The sequence below is a fragment of the Myotis nattereri genome (genome assembly GCF_964212035.1).
Source record: "Myotis nattereri genome assembly, chromosome: 7".
NCBI classification, from domain to species: Eukaryota; Metazoa; Chordata; class Mammalia; order Chiroptera; family Vespertilionidae; genus Myotis; species Myotis nattereri.
This window is the reverse complement of record NC_138082.1, coordinates 46,703,900-46,730,126: the sequence shown is the minus strand read 5'-3', so window position 1 is coordinate 46,730,126 and position 26,227 is coordinate 46,703,900. Positions and strand designations below refer to the sequence as shown.

Genomic DNA, 26,227 nt, shown 5'->3' with positions numbered 1-26,227 from the left:
GCCCCCTCAGCCCGGCCCCGCCCCAGGCCCGACCCGCCCCCTCAGCCCGGACCGGGACCCGGTCCCTCCCCGCCCCCACAGCCTGGCCCCAGGCCCGCCCCGCCCCCTCAACCCGCTTCGTCTCGCGCCAACTGCGGCTCCCCAGGCGCGGCCCGCCCCCTCCACGCCCCTTCTCTGCTCCCGAGCTCGCCCCTAACAATCCCCGCCCCTTCCACCGCCTTCCACGGCGGCTCCCTGGACTCCAGCCGCAAGTGGTATCGTCTCCATGGCGACGAGGCGTCCACAGCTCGCTGCTCCGAAACCCGCGCGAACCTCCAGCTGGGCCGGCCTTCGGCGACTGCCTTTCAGATGATCCGCTTCCGAGGGCCCCAAGCGGGTAAGAGGCGCCGCGGCAACTGCGGGTCTCCCTCTCCCGGCCCCCGCGTGCAGCCGGACTCCCCTCTCACCTCGGACCACCCGGGCCCGGCGCCTGGCTCCGCCAACTTTTGTACACCCTCCAGGTTTGGGCTGTGCGGCCCCACGGCTGCCAGGCGGCACGCGAGAAGGTAGGACCCGCTCGCACGGCTGGAGGCGCCTCTCTGGCCGCAGTGGGAGGCAGGACGTTAGTGTCCGGAGAGTGAGCGATGGCGGCGCTGCCCCGCGGGCACACACGCCGCCAGCTCCGGCCGGCGGACTCCCGCCTGCCAGCCCCCTCCTCCCCTCCCGCCCCCGTGACAAGTGCTCCGTTTCATCTCAAGGCTTCCGCTACTTCCTTTGGTCCTCTACTAAAATTTTATCCTTATTTATTTAGATATTTATTTATTATTTATTTGTTTTTGGAAACTGCTTAATGGCCAATAGGAGCAAGCACTCACTGCTACAGTTAAGACGTCATTACTCTCTAGACATAACTTGCGCAGCCAAAAAGTTTCGGTGGAATTTGGACGAATTATTTAACGCCCGCGGGCTTTCTTTTCATCTTTCGTAAAATGAGGGCCTTGGACAAGGGATCACTTGTAAGGTTCCGTCTTCAGCCTTGACATGACATCGACCTGAGATTTCTGGTCTTAGTGAAGTCTTTCTGACTGCTGCCTTAAACTGTTCCACCCTGCGCCCGGCGGCATTTAACTTAACACATGGATGAATCTGTTCTTATCCAAGAAGTTATTGTGGTTTTTTTAATAAGCCTGAAAAAGACACTGAAAATGTTTTTTATTTATATATTCGTTTCATTCTCCTGAAAACCAAATACAATGTTCCCCAAATCCACCTTGCTATTTTTATTTTTTGCTAATTGAAGTTTTGTGTTTTTTAATCTCAGGGAAACAACACTGCTCTTTGTTAAGAGTTTACCAGAGTTGAATTGCAACACCTTTGTAGCAATTCCGCTGCTGCACTCCAGAATTCAGAGCTTCCTGCTTACCACCTTGGAGCTGGGTTATCAGTGCTTCCCCCCTCCTTTGCCCCATCCAGTCTCAGCTGTGCACTTAGATCTGTCTTCCCTAAGTCAGAGTTCACCTTCAGGACTGTCCCTGACAGGCTGTGGGTAATAATAATAATAGTAACTGGAGGAGGAGTTGTAATTAATTATAATTACAGGTGCCACTAATACTTATTATTATTTATATTAACCCTCATAATTCTATGAGGTAGGTAGTATTTTTATACTCATTTTACAGTCGAGGAAAGTGAATCATAGAGAGGTTAAGGGACTTTGCTCAAGGTCACACAATTTGCTGGGATTTGAACATAGGCAGTCTGACTCCAGAGGCTGGGCACTGAATTATGTTGTAAACGAAAAATAGAAAATTTATATGTAGTCACTTTTAAATATGAACGTGAGCAACAGATGATCATTGACGCCATTTTATACACCGTTGAGCTCTGCAATGAAATAATGTCCTTTTATGTTTCCTCATTAAGTTCTTCTGGGACGGAGGATGGTGCTTAATCAGCTCTGCGTCTCCTTCTCACCACATTGGCAAATCCTGGACATGTAGCTATTTAGTAATTCATTCCTTGCCTAGTAGAGTACAAGATAGCTTATAAAAACAAATAGCACAAAAGGGTAAAATAATTGCACAAGTGGGATGAAGAAAAGATGTCTTCCAATATTACAAGAAAAACCTAAAATACGGATTTTGTGAAATCTGAATTTTTAATATTGGTCAATTAAATCCCTTATTTTAAGCTCATGGGCTGGGGATATCTGAGGGGGTCAGCAAGCAGTGGAGGCAGAATTGGAAAGATAAAGGAAGAGAAAGTCTAATAAACAGAGCAGTCCCGGAACAACTTTCCAGTAACAGAATCAAGCTTGAGGCCTGTTCTCTGGATTTGCTATATTCTTTCAGGTATAATTTCTTTAAGTATCCCTAGAATACAGTATTGTCTACTGATAGCCTCTTCCTCCTTATGTGGTTAAAAGATCCAGCCCATCTGAATATAAGAGTAGGTACTGTCCTAAGACACAGCAATCATAGTAATTCATAAGCTATGGATCCGTCCCCTGCCGGCCTCACCTGCCCAGCCCTGCCCATCACCGGACACTGCCGCCTCCAGTCCAGCCCGGCCCCCAGGTTTGCAGCGCTCCAAGTCAGACCTGAGTGAGCGCTTCTCGCGGGCAGCGGCCGACCTGGAGCGATTTTTTAACTTCTGCGGCCTGGACCCAGAGGAGGCACGGGGGTTGGGTGTGGCCCACCTGGCACGAGCCAGCTCAGACATAGTGTCTCTGGCGGGGCCCAGTGCTGGGCCAGGTAGCTCCGAGGGGGGCTGCTCCCACCGCAGCTCGGCCACTATTGAGGAGCGGGCCCGGGAGCGCGTCCCCTATGGCGTGTCTCCATCCAGGTAAAAGGTTGGACAGTAGCAATCCATAAAGATTCTGGAGCTAGAAAGGCAAACTATGGCAACACAGGATTGTGGAAATCTGTGGAGTAGAAGTATTTCTCAGGAGAAGCCATCCCAGATTTCTTTTGTTAAGGCCTTATTTGGTTCATTGTATTGTTTCAAGTTCTGAGCTCTGTCTACTACCCTAGAGAATTAGGAGGAAAATCTTTCATTTATTCTAGAGTTTAGTCTTCTACGACTGTTTTCCCCCAAAAGATGCCATGCTTTTCTGGTGTACTTTAGCTCTCTGTGAGCTTCTCAGAGGGATAATCTATACTAATAAAAGGGTAATATGCTAATTAGACTGGGAGACCTTCCAGACGCCCTTCTGGACAAAGCCATGGTGGCGGGGCTGAGGCAGAGGAGGTTAGGGGCAATCAGGCCAGGAGGGGAGGGCAGTTGGGGGTGATCAGGCCAGCGGGTGTGGGGGGGCAGTTGGGCTTGAGCAGGCCAGCGGGGGGGGGGGGGCAGTTGGGGGCAATCAGGCTGGCAGGGGGGGCAGTTGGAGGCAAGAAGGCTGGTGTGGGGGGGCAGTTTGGGGGCGAGCAAGCCAGCAGGCAGGTGAGCGGTTAGGAGCCAGCAGTCCCAGATTGCGAGAGGGATGTCCAAGAGGTCCCAGATTGGAAAGGGTGCAGGCCGGGCTGACGTACCCCCTCCCCCCCCCCCACAACACAATGCACAAATTTTGTGCACCGGGCCACTAGTCAAATTAATAACAATGTCTGGCTTGGTTAGGGTTGCCTGGAAAACAAAGCTCGAGGCAAAAGTTTACATACTACTGATGTATTCAGGAGTACAGATCAGTGTGAGGGAGCTGGATTTAAAAAGAGAAAAACTTAATGCAAAATAATGAAGCTTTTCTTTTATTGTCCACAGATCTGGCCCTACACTTTATATTCCAGAAATCCCTAGGTATGTACTACTAATAATAATTTGAGAAGTCTGGCTTAGGATTTGGGGACAAGTGAATTGTTTCCTATGAAAAGTTTAGGTGTGTCCTCTCTCAAACATAAAAAAACCGTATGAGCTGATTTTTCTCCCTGAAATTAGAATGAAATTTATGCAAGTACATAAAGGGCTAACTTGTAGGAAAATCAGTCTACAGAGGGTAACTTAGGAAAGGTAAAACTTCACAGAAAAAACATTTTAACTTATAAGTGTTAATAAACATAAGGGAATTTATAAGGTAAGAATTACTTGTCTAGAGAAAAATCAAAGGTTAATTTCTAAATGTTTTTATTGAAATAATATTTTATTAGAAATGCAATATCTTCTTCTGGCTTATATGCACTCTATAAAGGTGTTTTTCATAATATGGATGAACTAAAATCTGGCAGGCAGTTTGGCTCACGTTTTGTTGAAGACAAAAGCTGAGGAGACAAAAGCTGGTGTAAATAATTTGCTGGTGTAATAATTTGTAGGGTCAGCTCAGTAGGAAAGGTGAATCCTTAATCTGCTATTGATTGTATTTGTATCTAGATCTAGAGACCGTGTGTGTGTGTGTGTGTGTGTTATTTTTAATCCTCACCCAAGGATATTTTTCCCATTGAGTTTTAGAGAGAGTGGAAGAGAGAAGGACAGACAGAGAGAAATATCGATGTGAGAGAAACACATTGATTGGTTGCCTCCTGCACAAGCTCTGACCAAGGCCTGGGCCAGGGAGGAACCTGCAACTGAGGTATGTGCCGTTGAAGTATGTGCCCTTGACCAGAATCGAACCTGGAACCCTTCAGTCCGCAGGCCAACACTCTACCCACTGAGCCAAACCAGCTAGGGCTAGAGACCAGGCTTTATAAAATCAAATAGTAACAGAGTTAGTGGCTTATTTAATCCATCACTTTTCTAACATGCAAAATTATTGCTATAACTCTTTTTGCATAGACTCCAAGGTAAAAGGGGACAAAGGGTTAATTTCTGTATACTTTTTTTTTAATTTAGTTTCATCATCCAGAAAATGAGGTTTTCCAGTTAGGATGGAAATAATCTATACCAAATACAAAAAACAATATACATATTTAATACTCTACTGACAAACTGAGTTCTGCATTTTATTTTATTTTATTTTTTTAAATATATTTTTATTGATTTTTTACAGAGAGGAAGGGAGAGAGATAGTTAGAAACATCGATGAGAGAGAAACATCAATCGGCTGCCTCTTGCACATCTCCTACTGGGGATGTGCCCGCAACCCAAGTACATGCCCTAGACCGGAATTGAACCCGGGACCTTTCAGTCCGCAGGCCGACGCTCTATCCACTGAGCCAAACCGGTTTCGGCCATTCTATTTTATTTTGAGTCTAAATTTATACAATTGTTCACTTATGAAATAAATATTTTGGTTTTTGCAGGAATTATCTAGATAAGACAGATGCTGTAAAGGTAAGAGTACACAAGCTTTTTAAGGACACTTTACTAGTAGTTCTATTTTACCATCAACATATAGTTTTTTAAATAATTGCTTTAGGATAAAGTTACCTTTTAGCCTAAATAACAGAAATGTTTATATAAGACTATGAATAAATCACTTCAAATACAGCAAATGAAAATAATAATGATAATGCTAGTTTTTATTTCTGCTTCTATTTTAGGCTCCAAAATATAGACAGAATGGCAAGTTGCTGGTGGTTGCTCCAAAGGGTAAGTGATTTATTACTTAAAAAAGAATATGTTTAAATAACATTTTGTCTTAAATATTAAGAAGATAATTTACTGGAATAGTTGAGTCTGATTGAAAGACTTAGCAATTAATCCTTTATTATATTGCCTGTCATTCAAAAAATGCCTAAATATTTGCCAGTCAGGAATTTCTGTTAGGAACATCACTATTGATAAAATACTGAGAGTGTTTTTTTCTTCTCTTTCAGAAAAAGTGATGATTGAACCAAATGAAACAATGTCAGAGTAAGAAAATGTCTCTGATTGTGCCACTGATCTATCACACGCCTTTTGAGCAATTAGAATTAGATAATACAATCATTTGTCACCCAATTAAATTTGAAAGGCCAGAAGTACATGGATTAGCACTTTGGCTTTGGCTTCAGTCAAAGCAATTGTTACTAGATAAAAGGACACTTAAAATGAAACATGAATTTTCATAAAATTGTAGAGATATAGGTAATATTCACTTTTTTAAAATGCTTAAATGCCAAGGATTCTGTACTTACGTAATTCTCATTGCTCATTTCTTTTTCTTCTTTGTTTTTTTTTCTAGAGAGAGTGGAAGAGAGGGGGAGAGACAGAAAGAGAAAGACACATCGATTGATTGCCTCCCCCATGCACTCCGACCAGGGCAGGGACCAGGGCAGGCATGGAGTCTGCAACCGAGGTATGTGCTCTTGACCTTGACTGGAATCGAACCCGCGACAACTTCAGTCTGCAGGCCAGTGCTCTATCCACTGGGCAAAACCAGCTAGGGCCTCATTGCTCATTTCTTTCAGAATATATCTTTAAATGAATATTTATAAACAGATTTTTTATTTACTATGAGATGATTCATTACTAGTAAATAAGGAAAATACATTCATACCCCAAGTAGATGAAGAGATTAGTGATAAAAAGAGCCATAGTTCAGTTTAAACTTAGTAGCTAAAGATTAAGTAGCTGATTCTGCTCATTTATCAAAGCCCTTCCTGATATGATCATCTGCTATCACCTGAAAAAAATATTCTATCATTTAGTCTATAAAAAATTACATTTTGAAAGCTGATCATAAAACACATTTATAGAGATCAATTATTGACAGGTTTGTAAGCACCATTCTGGTGGGATTCTATTCAAATTAATATTATTTTGACTTATTGTGAATATTTTGGCTGGGAAAAATTTCATGTAATGCAATATGTATTTCAACTTCATACTATCAAACCTAAAAATTAAAATTAGATTCCACCTTTGCTTTGTTGTAAATTACATATTAAATACATATTCTTATATTAAAGGGAGAGTAATGTACAGCAGATCAATGATGAGAATCTATATACTTCAGATTAAACATTATAGACAACCAGAAAAAATAAATGCTCTGTTATATATATATATATATATATATATATATATATATTTATATTTATATCCTACTAGAGGCCCAGTGCACGAATTTGTGCACAGGTGGGATCCGGCCAGCCCAACTCAATAGGAGCTGATTGGGGCCAAGCTGGGGGGGGCGGGGGGAGATGCAGGAGATTGGCTGGCCGGCCCCACCCCTGATGGGGCCAGGGGGTGGGGGCGGCGATCAGGGGCTGGGCCAGCCAGGCGGGGAGGGAATTCAGAAGGTTGGAGCAATGTTTATTGGGGCCTCAGTTGGGCTGGTTGGCCGGCACAATGCACGTCTCATAGTGACCAGTCATTCCGGTCATTCCATCATTCCCTTTGCTTGGCTTTTATTTTTATTTTTTACTTTTTAAAATATATTTTTATTGATTTCGGAGAGGAAGGGAGAGGGAGAGAAAGATAGAAACATCAGTGATGAGAGAGAATCATTGACTGGCTGCCTCCTGCACACCCCCTACTGGGGATCGAGCCCGCAACCCAGGCATGTGCCCCTGACTGGAATCGAACCCAGGACCCTTCAGTCCACAGGCGGACATTCTATCCACAGAGCCAAACCGGCTAGGGCTCTCTTGGCTTTTATACTAGTGTATCTAGATTACATCATTGAAAACATTTAAATTAAAAAGTCTAAGACAATTTGAATAGTCTTTGAGGGAAATATAACTTCCAATAATAGTAACAGAAGTTAATAGGTCATTAATGAAAATAAATTGTTTTGTCTACTGTGAGCCCTGTGTTCTGAGACTGTGATAAGCAATGTTAGAATTGGATTGGGAGTGATCCACACCCTGAAATAGTTATACCCCAGGGATAAATCAAAGTCAGCCAGGGCCAAAATAGAAAAGTAGAGTGCCTACTTTTTCCCTTGACCTCATTAATAATTGCATCAGCTCATCAAACTGTTTTTTGAAAGGGTAAGATGAGAACATTTCCTTAAATTTGCTTGCAGAGAAGAGTTTAGGTTTGGTTTGGTAGTTTGAAGTGGATAGTTAGTGTAGCCATTAAGCCTCACCATTGTGTGGCGTTGTCACTTCAGGTTCCTTACCCAGAGTTGAAGGCAAACAGGATCAGTCCTGGGAAAAAAAAATGAGCTAGAAAATCGTGTGGGAACTAGTGTGGGAACCTTTGTTTGGGAACTAGTGTGACTGAACTGCAAAGTTGATGAATTTTCTCAGCATAGCTTCAGATTCCACTTTCCAACCCCTACTGGCTCGGTAGTCTGGCTGGCAAGTGGAATTTGCCATAAGATCCTATCTAGCTTGGGTTAGAGGAAAATAAGAACTTTTCTTTCCCCACCAGTTCTTTGCCTTAATCTGGTTGATTCTTCAAGGAGCCGCAAGGACTTTATAAACCATGAATATCAAACTCTGCACATAAAACTCACATTTATCATTTCCTTTTTTCCCATAGACCCATGTGAGAGATTTTGTCCACTCAACAAATTGCACTTAATTAACAAACTTTTCAGTAGTAAAGGTAAAATATATCTTTAATGCTGAACAAAGTTTTATAGGTCTTGGACCTTTGATCTGTTGGGTTTTTTGGTCAAGCTTCTGAGCATACTTAAAGATGTGAGGGGGAAATGGCTGAAGCAGACCCACTGCACTCAATGCTCTGAGCTGAAAACACTATATCTCTGTTATTCCATAATTACATGTTTTATCTTTTCTAAAATGAATAAGTTATTTTTTAGTTCCCATTTTTACACTTTAAGAACAAGACCAGGAATTGGCCAGCAAACCTTATATGTCAGCAACACAAGTTTCTCTAAATATAACTAAGACATTCTTAGAAAAGTAAGTTTTAATTAATTTTAGGCCCATTTTTGACAAATTGTAAATCATTTTAAAACAAAGTTTAAAATATAAACTTCCTGAAAAAATTTGTTAATTCCAATAGAAATTTGGGGTCATTCCATAAATATGCCCAGTGCTCTTAAAAAGCAGTTCTAAAACCTGGATTATTTATCCTTTAGCATAAATACCCTCCAGTGAGATATCTAACTTGACTAACTCTCTAATCTTAGCAGATACTAAATTAAATATCTTCCATTTCCAAAGGATATTACATAAAGTAAAAATTTGAATCTTTCCTTAATTATAACTGTATTTAAATAACACATCTTTTAGAGTATACTGGTTATCTACATTTTTTAGTGGTTAGAGGCATTGTTACCATAAATAACATCACTTTAGCAAATGAAAATCAATAGATTACAGTTGAAGAGGAGATTGGCCTTTGGGCCTTTGAGTCTTTAAAACTGCATATGAGAAAGACTACAAAAAGTGAGCAGAAAGGTAATTCATACTTTATTGTTAAAATGAGGATTTGGCACCAATTCTCATATGTATTTTTATGGCATGTTAATGCTTCCAAATAGTAATATCCCATTTATTACATTGAATATGTTGGCTTTCTCCATGTGTCACTAATACTATTTAAAAAGCAAGTACCCAAAACCATACTAGCTAAATTTTCTTGGTCAATTATAAGTAACATATTTCATATTTAAAATATGTACACATATTTTCATCATAGTTTAACATCTTTTATAATTGATGGCATCTTAAACTTGGCAACGTTTTTTTTTTGTTTTTTTTCTTAAAAATGGTAGTCTAATAAATATATGGTATTTTGGATCCAACAAAATACTATAATTTGTAAGGGGGGGAGGTAGGCAGTTAAGGCCTTTTACCTAGATTAGTTATTAGAGCAAATAAATTCTAGTAATCACTTGTAATGACCTTTGGTATAATAATGAGATCACCATGCTAGAAATTGAATGTTTAAGTGACTTCTCAACTTTTCACATCTAGAGTTTCTTCTTAGTTGTTTTCTTTTGCAATAGAAAATTGAGGGCAGAGGCAGATAAATGTAAATAATTTTTGCTGTGCATTTTTTTGTTTGTTTTTTAATTTTTATTGATTTTAGAGAGGAAGGGTGATGGATAGAGAGAAACATCAATGATGAGAGATAATCATTGACTGGCTGCATCCTGCATGCCCCCCACTGGGGGCATGCAACCCGATATGTATCCTTGACTGGAATCAAACCCAGGACCGTTAGTCCACAGGCCAATACTCTATCCACTGAGCAAGACCAGCTAGGGCTGCTGTGTATTTTGTGTTACCAGGGAGAGGACTTACTTTAGCAGCATGTACTGGGGAAGTGAAGATTCCATTCCATCCCATTGTATTAAGAATATAACAAGCTATTTAGCCTCTTTGCTAAATCACTGTACAAGACCACTAACTTAACTACAGTACTAATGTTCTGGATTCACATTTCAATGGGGATAAAATAGAGAGCCACCATAACTTGTGTGTGTGGGGGGGGGGGGGGGGGCGGGTAATACTTTATATCTTTTTATATCTTTCCATGCAAACTAAGAGTTTAATTTTTAAACTTGGTAAAGGAGACACATTAAAAGAATCTTAAAACTATGGAAAACAGACTTGGGGTCATTTTTCCACCGGTCTGGGTGCCTATCTTTGTAAACAGAGTGCACCACACATGAATCCTCTGTCTCAGTGCATTGTTTACTGACATGAGGTTTCAGGCTTAGAGGCTAAGAGAGAACCCATTTTATTTCAGCTACTTAATGAAAAAGCAGGCTACTTTATATTAGGACCAAGATTAACATTAGTGTTGCACTCTCTCCATACTGTAGCATTTAGCAATGGTAAGAATGGATTTACAACATTTAAAAAAGGCTAGTATTCCTTAGTTTTTTTTGTTCTATATATATATAACAGATATATATATATATATATATATATATATATATATATATACATATATATATATATGATGTGCCAAAGACACGCGTACTGATTGCTTATATGCTCTGTGTTAAAGAATACTGAAAACATTCTAAGAATCATTACACAATGGCAAATGCCAAGCAGAAATAGAATTTTAATCACCAGTAAAAATTATTTTTAATGCTTTCCCACAAAGAAGATACTGCATTTTAGCTATTTAGTTGATTATTAGTATATTATACTGTGTGCTTATATTAAATAAGTGTGTGTGTGTGTGTGTGTGTGTGTGTACCCAAATAAAGCCTTAAACATAATTTTGACCTAGGAAAGTATTTTGATTGTCTACTTTAACATTTAGGAAGAAAGTCTCTTCAAAAAATATTGAAAATAAGGTCTTTTTAAAGAATACTGAAAATAGAGTATCTTCAAAGAGTATTGAACATAAAGATACAGAAACAAATCTACAGTCAAAGCTATGGTCAACTTCCTTCTTAAAAGAAAGCACAGGTAATAACAATTGGTTTTGGGGTTTTTTTTTTTAGATCAACTGTTGCTTCTAATTAGCCTTCTTTCACCATGACCTTTGGGATGTTGACAACTCTATAGGTCTGGGGAGGATCATGGGAATTGGTACTTTTTCAAATTGATGTAACATATAATTCTGATATGCAGTCAGGTGTAGGATCCATGGAAAAATATTATATGAAATGATAGTAATAGAGTATTAAATTTTAGAATGAATTAAAATACCTAATGAAAGCAAACAAGTTCCATTCATTCAACGATGGTTTATTGAGTGCTGGTCACTGCTTTAGAAGCTGTGGATACAATAGTTAGCAAATAGGCAAGGTCCTTGCCCTTATGAAGTTTACATTCTAGTGGGAGATAGCCAACTATTAAAAATCAATAAACAATATAAAACAAATACAAACAAAAAAGCAACACAATGTCAGGTTGTGATGGATGTTACAATGTTAATAAATGGCCCCTGGGAGAGGACTACCTTAGATCTAGGGATCAGGAAACCTCTCTCATGAAGCTCAGTGTGTGTTTGTGAATTAACTGAGGTGAGACAGTTCCTGTGACATCACACAGCCTTGAATTCCCTATTCTGATCTTTCCCTGATGACATCAGTGTGATGAGTCAATGAACAGGCTGGATACACACTGGGAGATCAGAGTGGCTGTGAGCTGATGGACACCATAAAGGACACAGAATCAGGTAGCAAAGCCACCCTACTCTTGGAAAGACTTTTTTAGTTTGTGTTCTCTAACATTGTTTTCTCTTAAGCTCTCCTAGATTTCCTCATTTTCTCCTTTCTATACAAGTGTTTCTATGTTATTTAGAGTAGCTCCAAAAGGCATCTCACAAGACTTCCCAGATATTCAAAATCTGACAAGAAAGAAATGATGTATCACAAGTTAGTGTGAAACAGAGAGATATCCATAGAGCCAAAGTAGTCCTATAAGCTCACTCAATAGTGTTTCCCAAAGAGATACGTTTAGGAAACACATAGTAAACTTTTTTTAAAAATTACTTTAATAGTAGTATATTTTCATGTGTGTTGGGAAAAATAACAATATAAGATGTGGTTAATAATATGGCCCTAGCCAGTTTGGCTCAGTGGATAGAGCCTGCAGACTGAAGAGTCCTGGGTTTGATTCTGGTCAAGGGCACATGCCAGGTTCCAGGCTCAATCCCCAGTAGGGGGTGTGCAGGAGGCAGCCAATCAATGATTCTCTCTCATTGATGTTTCTATCTTTCCCTCTCCCTTCCTCTCTGAAATCAATAAAAATATATTTTTAAAAATAATAATAATAATAATAATAATAATAATATGTACTCTGGAGTCTAATTGACTCCCAGATCTACCATTTAATTAGCAGTGTGAAGCTGGGCAGGTTATCTAACCTCTCTGTCCCTCAGTTTCATCTATGCATGAAATAAACGTAAAACCTCTTTGGGTTGAGAGAAAATGAGTTAATATATGTAGTGTTTAGAAGAGTAATTGGATATAATGTGTTAGGATTATTATATGTTACTTTTATTAATCCATCAGTTCCATGGATGATATTTATGATCTAACAAAGTATATGTTAAAAAAGTACATTCAAAGGAGAATATTAATTAGTACAGGATATATATATATATATATATATATATATATATATCAAAATGGTTGAAGATAGGATAAGAATTACTGAAGTTTGGAAAGTGTTTCAATAGTTTGTACCATAGAGATTTTACCTCTTAAATATTTCTCTAATCTATCACTTACGCTCCATCCCTACTTTACCAGTTCCCTGTCATGTCTCTTATCTTGATTTTTAAAAGACAACTCTAATCTCTCCCCTTACTCTTTATTTTTGTCTTCCCTCAAATACACTTTTTACCGTGCTCTCCAAGTTTTCCCTCAGAAGTGCAAAATTGATCATACTTGTTTCCTTACATAAAATCTTTCATTAGTAGCCCCTTCATTCTTAAGATAGTCCCCAAGGCTTCTGGTCTACAAGACTCTCCATTATCCATCTAGCCCCTACCTACACTTCCAGGCACATCTGTCACCATTTCAGCCTTAACCTTGACCCTTAAGCAGCACCAGAGTGATTATAGTCCACACACATTCTTGCTTCTGTATTGGCTCATGTTGTCCCCTCTCCCGGGAAAAACTGATCCACTCAGACTGGACAGCTCCTGACCACTCCCAGACTGGGGTATGGCACCCCTTTGTTCTCCCATTTCCCTAGCACACATCTTCATCACTGTTCTTCCATACTCTTTTATAATCCTCCATATGTTTCTGACTCTGCAGTTAGAGTTTTTGCAAGTACTCTCAGATCAGGGACCATTCATTTTTGTGAAACTGGGACTCAGCATAGTGCCAGGCACTAAATGGGTAGTCACTCAGTGGTGCTTAGTTTTAATTGTAGGGTTATCTATGTTTGACTTAACATTAAGGAAAATCATTAATAATGTTATGTAACCTCTGGTTATATCTAGAATATTCCACGTGTGTTTCTTCTGTGTGTGTGTGTGTGTGTGTGTGTGTGTTGAGAGAGAGAGAGAGAGAGAGAGAGAGAGAGAGAGAGAGAGAGAGAGAATGAGAGAACTTTATTCTCAAGTAACCAAGGAGTGACATGACCTAAGAAGGACTATTTGTTTCTCAGCCTCTCCAGCCTTACTTTTACTCTCAAGCTCTTTATTTTGTATTTACCTTCTATAAGAATAATTTAAGAAATATGTTTCTGGAGGTAGAATAGCATTAATTTCTTTTTTCTTGAAATTATATTCTTTATAAACAAAAAATATTTTCTATTTATTAAAATTTCAAGCACCAAACAGTTAACATTAGCATCAACTCATTGTTATAGATTTGGGTTTTTTCCTCTTTCATTTGGCAGGTTTTTTTTGTTTTTTTTGTTTTTTTTTTTAAATGTATTTTATTGATTTTTTATAGAGAGGAAGGGAGAGAGATAGATAGTTAGAAACATCGATGGGAGAGAAACATCGATCAGCTGCCTCCTGCACATCTCCCACTGGGGATGTGCCCGCAACCCAGGTACATGCCCTTGACCGGAATCGAACCTGGGACCCCCCAGTCCGCAGGCCGACGCTCTATCCACTGAGCCAAACCGGTTTCGGCTCATTTGGCAGTTTTATTACCTGTTTTGAAAATGGAAACCAGTGCTGTTTAGTCAAGAAAAAATAAAGCACACAAAACTCCAGAACAGAAAGCCATATAGGCAACATGTACGCTTGTTACATTGTCATTTAGGAGTAAGCATTTAAAATTTTTGAACTTTTTAATATTTATTGATTAATTATGTATGTTGTTTTAGGTGAGGTGGGCAAAAATGAAGTCATTGCAAAACAGGAGGAAAATAATGAAAATTGCCTTCAGGTTATTGATGATAAATTGTCCGAGTCAACAAAAGATGATGGTGAAGATGACACCAGTGACAAAAGTAATGAAGACAGTGGCCCAAAAAAGGACACTCGTGCCCCATTAGAGTTAATGGCAGAAGTAAGCTTTACTTGTGCATTATAATTTAAGAATCTTAAAAATATTAAAATAACTAAATATGATATAGCCTTGAGGATTTAAAAAATAGTAAAAAGATCCTTGCCATGTACAGATGCTTACCTGGCTACTCATCTCTCTTACAACCTTCACCAAAGGAGCGGTGAGAGAAGATTCTAGAATTGACTGACAGTATTCTGGTAACAGGAGCAGGAATAAGAGTAGATTTGGTATAAAACTCTTCTAGCACTGTTTAGAGGAATGCTTTGTACATAAAGCATGGGCACCATGCTAGTTACTGGGAATGTGTAGAAATAAAGACAGGTCTCACCTTTGAGAACTAACATGCACATATTACTTATATAATATAATTTATAATGAAATATGTGCTAGTAGAAGTGTTTATGGAATTCTCTGGGAACAGAGGATTAAGTGAGTAATTAAGAAAAGAAACAGGAGAAATGGGATAAAAGGAAGAGACCTGAATACATCTTAACAACTTAAAGGAAGGAGGAAGAGAAGGGTAAACAAGAGGAGAAGGCATTCCTGACACCGCAAACAACATATGCAAAGGCATTGAAGCCTGAAATATCACAGGGGGAAAAATGTACATTTACTGATAATTCCATAGAGAACAAAACAATTTTATTTATTGTGGTGTCACAGTCTACCATTACTTAATATTACACAACTTCATGTATATTGTACAAACTTTATAATAGTACATTTTCATGTCCCCTTCTCATCCTTGCTATTATTGTTGTCAAACATTTTATTTCTATATATGTTATAAGTTCCACATGCATTGTTATTTTCATTTTAAAAATGGTCAATTATCTTTTTTCTAAAAATATTTTTATTGATTTCCGAGAGGAAGGTAGAGGAAAAGAGAGATAGAAACATCAATGATGAGAGAGAATCATTGATCAGCTGCCTCCTGCACACTCCCCACCAGGGATCGAGCCCAAAACCCAGGCATGTGCCCTGACTGGGAACTGAGCCATGCTTTCCTGGTCCGTAGGTTGATACCCAACCACTGAACCACACCAGCTGTGCTAAATGGTCAAATATCTTTTAAAGAGATTTCTTAAATTGGAAGATATCTTTCTTTTCCCCCAAATACGTTTTTATTGATTTCAAAGAGAGGGAGAGAGAAACATCAATGAGAGAAATATCCATCAGCTGCCTCTTGCACTCCCCCTAGTGGGCTGGCCATGTATCCTGACCCAGAAATCAAACCAGCAACCTTGTGCATGGGATGATGCTTAACCAAATGGACCACACCTGCAGAGCAGAAGACATATCTTTTTTGGAACCATTTCTGGTGTTCTTTTTTTTTCTCAGTCCACACCTTGGGGATATTTTTTCCATTGCTTTTCAGAGAGAGTAGATGGAAAGGAGGGAGGGAGAAAGGGAGGAAAGGAGGGAGGGAGAGAGAGGGAAAGATGTGAGAGACACATCGACGGGTTGCCTCCCACATGCTCCCCAGCCAGGGACAGGGAGTGAATCTGCACCTGAGGTAGGTGCCCTTGACCAGGAGTTGAATCCATAACCCTTCAGTTCACAGTCTGTCGCTCTAACCACTGAGGAACACCAGCCAGGGCCATTTCTGGTGTTCTTTATAGCTTTGTGAGGGTCCAGCTCTTCATCTGATATTTTCCTTTTACCTGAAAACACACACAAAAAAACCCTCTTTCAGTGGGTATGGGTGGGTGGGAGGGAAGAGATCAACCAAAGAACTTGTATGCATATAGGCATAGCCCATTGGCACAGACAATAGGATGGTGAAGGCCTGGGGCAGGGGAAAGATGTGGGCTAGAAGGGATCAATGGAGGAAAAGGAGAACATATATAATACTTACAATAATAAAGAATTTTTTTAAAAATCTTCCTTCAGTATATTTTATAGGACAGTTCTGCTGACAGTGAATTCTTTCAGCTTTTGTTTGTCTGAAACAGTCTTAATTTCACCTTTTTAAAAAGATAGGTTAGTTGGAGAATTCTAGGTTGCCAGGTTATTTCCTATAATTTGAAAGGTGATTCCACTGTCTAATACAGTGGGGCCTTGACTTACAAGTTTAATTTGTTCCATGACGGAGCTCGTAACTCAAATTATTCGTATGTCAAATCTTAAAGTGAACGAGTGAGACACGTGATGCTGGGCTGATGTTGTGGCGTTCACTGTGACGTTCGCTGCGCCAACTAGCGGTGGGGTATCTGAAGCTGGCTCGTAACCTGAATTTTAGCTCGCAACTCAAAGCAAAAAATCGGCTGAGAGACGGCTTGTATCTCGAAAAACTCGTTAGTCGGGACACTCGTAAGTCAAGGCCCCACTGTACTGCTTTCTGAAAGATGCATAGTTTCAGAAAGATGTCTGTTATTATCGTTATCATTAGTAAGCTACATTATAATATGTCATTTTGTCTGTTTTTAATTTTTTTCATCTGTATTATTATTATTGGCAATTTGATTATGATGTGCCTTGATTCTTCTGTTCATTGAGATTCTTGGATCTATCCGTTTATAGTTTTCACCAGGATTGGAAAATATTCAATTAAATCTTCAAATATTTTTTTCTGACCCCTGCTCTCTTCATCTGGACTATAATTACACCTATGTTAGACCACGAAATATTGTCCCAAGGGTCACTGATACTCCTTTTTTTCCTCTGTTCTCTATTTCATTTAAGAAATTTTTATTGCTGTCTTCAAATTCATGATCTTTGCAATTATAATCTGCTGTTAATCCCATCCTTCTTCCCTCCCTCCCTTTCTCTCTCTCTCTAATATATGAGAATATAACATACATTCATTTTAAACATTCTATTTATCATCTCCAGAAGTTTCATTTAAATATTTTGTATCATTTCTCTCCGTATGTTCATATTTTCCTCTACTTTTGAGCATATGGCATATATTTATAAGAGCTACTTTAACATGTTTGTCTACTATGCTATCGTTTTTGTCAATTCTACATCAGTTTCTATTAAGTTTTCTCTGTCTTTTGATAGATAAGGTATAAATATATAAGCTTAAATATATATTTTTAGCAAAAACATTTGAAAGTTGCAGACAATATAAAACATCACCCCTAAAACTTGAGCATGGGTCTCTTAAGAATAATTCATTCTTCAAATTAACATCATACCCTTATCACATCTAAGAAAGTTATCAACAATGCTGTAACAAAGTATATTATATTCAAATTGAAACTTCCCTATTTGTCTTTAAAATGACTTTTATAACTGGATTTTTTTCTCCAGTCAGGATTACATCAAAATTCATGTTTTTAGTTTACTTTTTAAGCATTTCTTTATTTTGAATGTCACAAATAATTTAATATACAACCAATTTTTTAAAACCTGTCTTCAGCTTAAGTTTGAAATCTTAAATAACTTTCATGAAAGTCTTTATCCAAATATCCATTGCATGAGTTTCTTAATTTCACTGGCTTTTGAATTATTAAAGAAAATATGTTTATATTCAAAACATAAAATATATCAATGCAAATAAAAAATAGATCAATGTAAAGGAGCCTTTGAAATGGATCCCATGCACCTTTTATTTCTGGAAGCTAATATTATTAATATAACACGTCATTAAATAGACTGGAGTCCGGCCAGCGTGGCTCAGTGGTTGAGCATCAACCTAAGAACCCGGAAGTCACAATTCTCTTCCTGGTCAGAGCACATGCCCAGGTTTCTCAAACCCCAGTGTGGGTGTGCAGGAGGTAGCTGATCAATGATTCTCTCTCATCATTGATATTTCCATCTCTCCCTCTCCCTTCCTCTCTGAAATCAATAAAAATATATTTTAAAAATAAATAAATGCAGATACTGATGTTTAAAAAACTAGACTGGATATTAGTTGATATTAAGAAATTCTTGTTGCCGAAACCGGTTTGGCTCAGTGGATAGAGCGTCGGCCTGCGGACTGAAAGGTCCCAGGTTCGATTCCGGTCAAGGGCATGTACCTGGGTTGCGGGCACATCCCCAGTAGGGGGTGTGCAGGATGCAGCTGATCGATGTTTCTCTCTCATCGATGTTTCTAACTCTCTATCTCTCTCCCTTCCTCTCTGTAAAAAATCAATAAAATATATTTAAAAAAAAAAAAGAAATTCTTGTTAATTTTGTTTGGTGTGATAGCAATAATGTGATTGGCTTTTTAATCAAAGTGAAATGAGGTGTTATCTGTAAACTACTTTTAAATAGTCTAGGCAAAGGGGGCAAAAGATTATGCAGTGATATTGATAAAGCCAGATTGGTAAAATGTTAATTTTTAAAGGTAAGAATTGGGAGCATATACTTCTTTTACAATTTCCTCTACTTCTGTGTATATTTAAATTTTCCATAAGGATTTAAAAAATATAAACATAATAAAAATAAGTGCAATAACAATTACTTGAAACTAAAAGATATTCTTCTAAGTGACACATGAATTAAACATTTAAACTTATAACATTATAACATTTAAAAATAGTTATAACCATAACACTAAATATTAAAACATTTGAAAAATGCTTGAAATTCAAATGTTTTGATGATAATGATGACTCAAGTGTGACAGTAAATGAACTAAATATTAACACCAAAAACTAGAAAAAGAATAAAATAAACATAAGGAAAAGTACAAAGAAAATAATTAAAGGAACAAATTAATAATTCAAAGTACAAACCAAATTATTATATCAATTTAAGAGCAAGATATTGGAAGAAAATGACATAGATCAAACACTAGATATTATAATTAAAATGGAAGAAAACTACAAATAGGAATGAAAATGAACGTCTTAACCTTTTACAAGAATCAATTTTTAAAAATGTAAGACAATTATTGATCTGAATAAATAAGGATTCTGATGAAAATTTTTTATAGAAAGAATAATTCTGTTTATATTAGGAAAATATAATCTAATACCCATGGAAGAAACTTAGAAAACTGGTAAAGAACTGCCTCTAACAATGGCACCTGGGTATTAACAAATATATGGAAATGTGTGAGAAGTGTTTTGTTGTTGTTTAGTTGTTTTTTGTATGACTCGATGCTCGTGTCTCTTGGAGAGTAAACCTAGTGTATCTACATATGGTTCAGGATGTCACACACAAGCAAGAACAATTATCTAAGTGTAGGCTATTTTTCATGGAAGCAGTTTAAATAACTAATAATAAAATATTAGTTTGGTAAATTACAGCCTAAGTAAGTAAAAAACATATAAGGATGTTTAATTCCATGGGAGAAAATGATCATGATATGTGAACATAAACATGATGTATTTTTAAAAAGTTACTGAACAATTCTAGTTTTTGTAAATATGTGGTCATTTATGGAAACAATATAAAGATGTAAAAATAAACATTTCTGGATGGTAGAAATATAGAAGCTTTTTAAGTGGGGACAGAATGAGTATATTTAGTTTTAAAATTTTCTACATACAAAAATGTGTTTCTTTGTAACAAGAAAAATATTTTAAAAATAGTAAAAGCAAAATGGTATGAGTGCAATACTAAAAAGTAATGAATATACATAATTGTAAATCTTCATTTTTTTACTGAGTATGATCATGTAATTATGGACTAAGTTCACAAGTAAAAGCTGTATCTGAACCAAAAGAATATTAAAGTGATTAATGTCTTCACTATCTTCTCCGGTTTAATCAGTCTATGTATCCTCAAATTGTTCAGTAGTGTATGTGTAGTGTGGCTGCAGAAAAGTAGAGGTATCATTCTACATATGTTGCCCTGCCATGAGAAGTCCTTAAATATTCTTAATTGATTAACTGATTACAGACTCACTCCTGGAAAAACGTGTGTAAATGTTAAAAGCAAAATAGTTAATCATTAATAAAATATTTTCTAGGGAGTATACAATTGACACTTAAATTCTCTCTGAAATTACTTATCTGGAGAATTTCTTAATGTTTTCCAGTTCCTAAGAGCAGAAATGAGCCAAGACTACCATTTGGCTAAAAAATTATGTCAAATGAGTAAGTACAAAATACTTTCTGTTTTCTAATCTTCTCTTTGTTTCTAAATACATTCCATAATATATAAGATGGTTTGATTATCCTAAGTCCAGTGAATTTCCCTGATGGTGTCTCAGTGATTCCTTGACAATAAATTAGGTTGATTGGTATGAGATCAAGTAAAAAAGACTAATTAATTACCACTAATACCATGAAGGTAAATCAAAATCCTTACCTTTATGATAATGGGTAATTGCTGTCAGGTAGTGCAGCAAACCTTATTTAACATGCAATTATTCCACCAATATTTGAGTGCCTACATATGTCAGGCACTGGAAACATAGCAGTCAACAAAACAGATAATGATCCCACATTTATATCTAGTATCAGGCAGATGATAAAACTCATATAAAGAGTGTGTCATAAATAATAGGTTCTATCTAGGAAAATAAAGTAGGGACGAAGGAATAGAAAGTCCTGGGGGGAGGCAAAGCAGTTTCAATAAAATGGACACATATGTAATACCCTTTGTAATACTTTAAGCAATAAATTAAAAAAAAAATTAAAAAAAAAAAAGTTTCAAATAGGATGGTCCCGGGAGACCACATGGAAAGACTTGAAGTTGAGGACCTAGTCATGTGGGTATCTGGAAACAGTGAGTTCCAGGCGGGACTAATAGCAAATGTGCCTGACAACAACCAGGACCATATCACTGGAGAAAATAAGCAAGGGAAGTGTGATAGGAGATGAAGTCACAGAGGTCATGGGTTAAGGTTGTGCAGATTACATAGCACCTTTTCACAGCTTAGGATCTTCACTTTTTCTCTGAGTGGGAAACCGTTGGACATTTTTTAGTAGAAGAATATTACCCAGCTTTTTTTTTCTTTATATCTTTGGTTTTTTGTGGTTTGACTTGACAGTTGTGGTTTTTCTTTGCCTTTATACAACGGGAGGCTTGAGAGGTTTCCTGAGTTTCTTAATTCTGTGGGTTGATGTTTTCATTACCTTTCTTAGCCATTATCTTTTAAAATATCACTTCTACTCTATTCTCTTTCTTTTCTTCCTAGATCTTCAATTATACATAAATTTGAGTTTGTTTTCATAGTGTCCCACATGTATCTTATACTCAGCTTTGTGTTTGTTTTACTTTTTCCCCCCGATTTCTTTTTATTTCTCTGCTTCAGTTTGGATATTTCCTATTGTACTTTAGTTAACTTATCCTCTGTTCTGCTGTTAAAACTATTTTATATCACTCTCTGTTTGCACTTAAATACATCCATGGTATAATTGTTGGTGTTTATCGCTTTTGTGCATTTTTCCTTACTCTGATTGACAGTTTCAATCTCCTTCTGAGGTGCCTGTTTGCTGAAACATTTTGACCATTAGTAACACACACTCTGTTGTCTATTTTCAGTCCTAATCTATGAACCAGAAAATCCTGAGGCCAAGGAGTTCTTAGTACTTATTGAAGAAATGTTGCTGATGGGTAAATTTAAAAATTGAAATTCATTCTTTCTCATAGAACTATGAGCAGTCACTATTTATTTAAAACCCCATTATCCCAGGAGATTGCCAAAGTACATCCTCAGGATGTGGTTAAGAAAAGGCTAATGGTCATCTTGGATGGTTATTGAAACCAGCTTGTCCTTTGTAGATGGTCAAGACGACTTCCTTTTCTCTGTGGGGTGGAACTACCCAAACAAAGTGGGCTTCCTGGGCACAGGCATTTGCACAACAGTCTTCAGAGGGAATAGAACATGTCAATTGCCCCTTGTATTAAAGGGACTATCCCACAATTCCAAGGAAAGCCAGTGCCCTCTGAATTATCCTATTCTGTTTAAGAATTACATTCATAATAAAAAAAATATTTTATAGATCTGGTTGGAAATTTACTTTCAGTCCACAGACATCTTTATGCCAATAAGAATATAGTCTTATTTGTACTACTACTTTAACCCTTTATACAGTTAACAAAGTTCAGCTCAGTTCTCATGTCCCCAAAATATACATTTCTTAGTGGAGGGAGAAGCAAGAAGAATTTCAATTTTTCAAAAGAGTGAAAATGTTAAGAAACATATTAAGTGATTCTCTTCCTTTCTGTGGCAGAGAAAGCTCAAAATTGTGAGGAAGATGAGGAAGATAGTGAAGAAGACAGTAGTGGGGAGAGTGAAGGAGAAAGCAGTGAGGAGCCGAGTGAAGAAAGCTCTGATGAATGTGAAGATGGGTGATGAAAGGTGCTACTATGGTTTAATCTTCATATATTTTCATTACTATATAGCATGGAAATATAAAGAAGAAAACTGCATTTTATTCTTCTTTATTTGGTATAGAGGTACTTTAATTTATCCATATTAGTTTGAACTCCTTCCTAATATTAAGGTCTTGATTCAATGTGAGTTACTCAGAGAGGAAAACAACTTATATTTGAAAACACATCGCACTATGTGCCAGGTACTGTTCTACACACGCTACTTAATGCAACAAACCCATGAGGTAAGTACTGTTGTTATTCCCATTCAGCAGATGAGAAAACTGAGGCACAGAGAGGATGGGTAGCTTGCCCCGGCATCATATACCTATTGAATGGTAGAGCCCGGATTGCACATGGACATTATCGCTCCAGAATCATACTCTTAGTCCCTCCATGACCACCTCTTTAGGTATTTTTATATCATTTTTCTTATGTTCTTTATAACATATATCAGTACCTGACATTCTTATTTAATTACTTGCCCTTTTTATCTTCTCCCTTCCAGTCAGGAAATGTAACCTCCTGAAGTACGACTTTGTCTTTTTCACCATTGTATTCCTAGCAACTGCACAAGTACCTGGAAAATAATAGGATGTATACACAAAGTGGATGAATGTAGTGAAAATTAATGAAATGTTTATATTCTTTTATGAAACATTTACACAACTATATGACACCTTTGATGTATTAATCGAAATTATTTTGCTGATTCTGTATTCCTCGATAAATTTCTGCCATCTTCAAAATAGGTTGTAAGGTAACTAAGGTAAAAATAAGAAATATATTCCTAAGTAATTTGTTTTCAGTGTGCCAGTCTGATTTGTGGAGGTGTATTTTGAATTTTTATTCTTATATCAGATGTTATATCCAAAATGTTTGCAGCATAGTTTATTCTTTGGGCATTTTGTAGTCTGCTAACGTTTAAAGGAAGAACTTGTGCACCATTTTATAGCAGTGACTCAGATAAATGAAGACAGATATGTATAATCCTCTAGTGACATAAGAAGTCAGATAGCACTGGAGGGCTGGCTGACACAGACCTCACAAATGGCTCTTCTTTTTATTTGTGGTGGGGGTTGTTATTCCTCCCCACTATAGCAAAACCACCATGTGTCAGTCTGAGATGCTTACCTGAGTATAGAGGTCCTCTTCCCCCACAAGAAGTTCATAAAATACAACTGAAATTACAAATTAGTTACATTAATGAGATTTTAGTTTTCTTTTAAAGGAACGTGAAAGTTCTGAGACAACAACTATCTGAACAGTCAAAATATCACGAGGTTTGCTCATACAGGATACTCATATCCCACTCTTCCTATTCCTCATTCTTCTTGCTCTCCTTAACCAATGTAACTTAGGGTGTTGGCAAAACTTGACATAGGTATGTAGTAATAATAGATAAAAAAATAATCTGCCAAGTATTATTTTATTATTTAACTCACTGTCTTCTCACAATAGTTCTAAGCGCATGCTATTATTATCCCTGTAAGTGATATGAATTGAATTGGGGATGCTTGGAGATATCCAAGAGTAAATGTTAACAGGTATTGGAATTCAGATGAGGAAATTAAGACTTGGAGATGCTAGTTTTTGTCTCAGTATGAGAGATCTAGAGAACCTTGAACACAGCGTTCCATGCTACTTCACACATCACTAAATTCTAAAAACCTTCACATAAGCTAAAGCCTAGAAACTGTTTAATGTTCCAGACTTGTGCCTTCTTTAAAATGTTATAACATGTTACAGTGGTGTGAAAGAACTAAATACCAATGCTCAATTAGTTGGAGCATCATCCTATATACAAAAAAAATTTGTTTTAAATGTGGGTTCCATTCCAGGTTAGGTCACATACCTAGGTTGCAGTTTAATCCCCAGCTGGGGTGCATACAGGAGGTAGCCAATCAATGTTTCCCTCTCACATTGGTGTTTCTCCTCCCCTCCCCCCACCTCCCCAATTCCTCTCTCTCTCTCTAAGATCAGTCCTCAGGTGAGGATTAAAATAAAAATTAAAAAAAAAAACAACCAAATATCCAACAACATGAGAAACCCACTAAATCGCTTCATTTATTAATAAATATTTACTGAAGGCCTGTTAGGTATACTATGGGGAACAAAACGCATGAATAGTACTTAAATAGTACTCTTAAATAGCACTGTCATAGTTGAAATACAGGGTGATAAACATTGCATTGAGGAAGTCCAGTGTGCACACAGGAGGGGTACCTAACCGAGGCCCAGCATCCAGGGAAAGCATCCAGAGGGGAGTGAAGTCTAAGCTGAGAAGTTAGAATGAGCAGGCATTCGCTACAAGACTATGTGGGGAAGTGTTCTAACACTAGATACATTCGGCATCCAGAAAGTAAGTAGGTAAGGTTGGATTGCAAAATGAAAATGAACCTGTTAAAGTAGAAACAGATGAAGCTACAGTGATAAAAGAGCTGGATAATGGAGGATTATATAAGCCTTTATCTTTAGAGTAGTGGGAAGCCATTGAAGAATTTAAAGAAAAATAATGATTGTATTTTAGAAAGAACATTCTAGTAGCCAGGTAGAAAAATGTTTTCTTGAACTACAGGTCATGATCCATTGGTCAGTTATGAAAAATTTATAGTGAGTCACAAGTAGTTGGGATGTTTTAAGATTACATTATATAGAATAGGAAATAGCACACATTACGAAAGAGTATGGAAATTACGTTTTTGTGAAACTTTTGGTCTGAGTATGTGTGTGTGTCCTAGATCTTGATGTAAAATGTAGTTCTTCCTGGGGATTGCAATTTAATGTGAGTGTGTGTGTGTGTGTGTGTGTGTGTGATACATATACATACACACATACATTATATGATATATCTGAAAGTGTGGAGAATAGACGTAGAGTACAGAACACCACTCGTACATAGTCATTCTAACAGTTTAAAGTTGTAGCCTAGAAAGAGTCAGTTGCAGAGAGATGCAATGGAATGGGGGAGTTATTTTCGAGGTAGAAGGAACTGAAAGGAATTGGTGATGAATTACTTGTGGGGGAGCAGTAGAGGTCAAGGATGTCTCCCACTTGGATAACTATGTATATGGTGGTGCTATCCCCTAAAAAAAATGAAAATAAAGATTTGCTGGAGATGTTGGCAGTTAACTTACAGAAGCTGAGCATGGTAAATATAATAGTTTGCTATCACAGTTGTAACAAGTTACAACAAACTTAGTGGCTTAAAACAACACAAATTTATTATCTTACAGTTCTGGAGGTTAGAAATTAAATGGGCCTCACTCGGCCAAAATCAAAATGTCAGCAAGGCCGCATCCTTTCTGGAGGCTCTAGGAG

General features: G+C 37.5%; 1 protein-coding gene across 1 annotated transcript; it reads left to right on the top strand.

Annotated features, from left to right (window-relative positions):
- The first annotated feature begins 267 nt into the window (after positions 1-267).
- On the top strand, positions 268-23,709 carry ERICH2 (glutamate rich 2). Its single transcript, XM_081095445.1, has 11 exons — positions 268-376; positions 3,739-3,774; positions 5,451-5,499; positions 5,727-5,763; positions 6,074-6,187; positions 11,035-11,183; positions 14,517-14,701; positions 20,622-20,679; positions 22,073-22,144; positions 22,765-22,892; positions 23,182-23,709. The coding sequence occupies exons 4-10, from the start codon at positions 5,735-5,737 to the stop codon at positions 22,884-22,886; spliced, it is 729 nt and encodes a 242-aa protein (XP_080951571.1). The 5' UTR covers positions 268-376; positions 3,739-3,774; positions 5,451-5,499; positions 5,727-5,734; the 3' UTR covers positions 22,887-22,892; positions 23,182-23,709.
- Positions 23,710-26,227: the final 2,518 nt, after the last annotated feature.

Excerpts from the sequence above, each read along its gene's own strand:
- ERICH2 (XM_081095445.1), top strand. The coding sequence starts at position 5,735 with ATGATTGAACCAAATGAAACAATGTCAGA. Across the intron at positions 6,188-11,034 it reads GCATGGAGTCTGCAACCGAG|GAAGAAAGTCTCTTCAAAAA; the intron begins GTATGTGCTCTT and ends TTTAACATTTAG. Across the intron at positions 11,184-14,516 it reads CTTCTTAAAAGAAAGCACAG|GTGAGGTGGGCAAAAATGAA; the intron begins GTAATAACAATT and ends ATGTTGTTTTAG.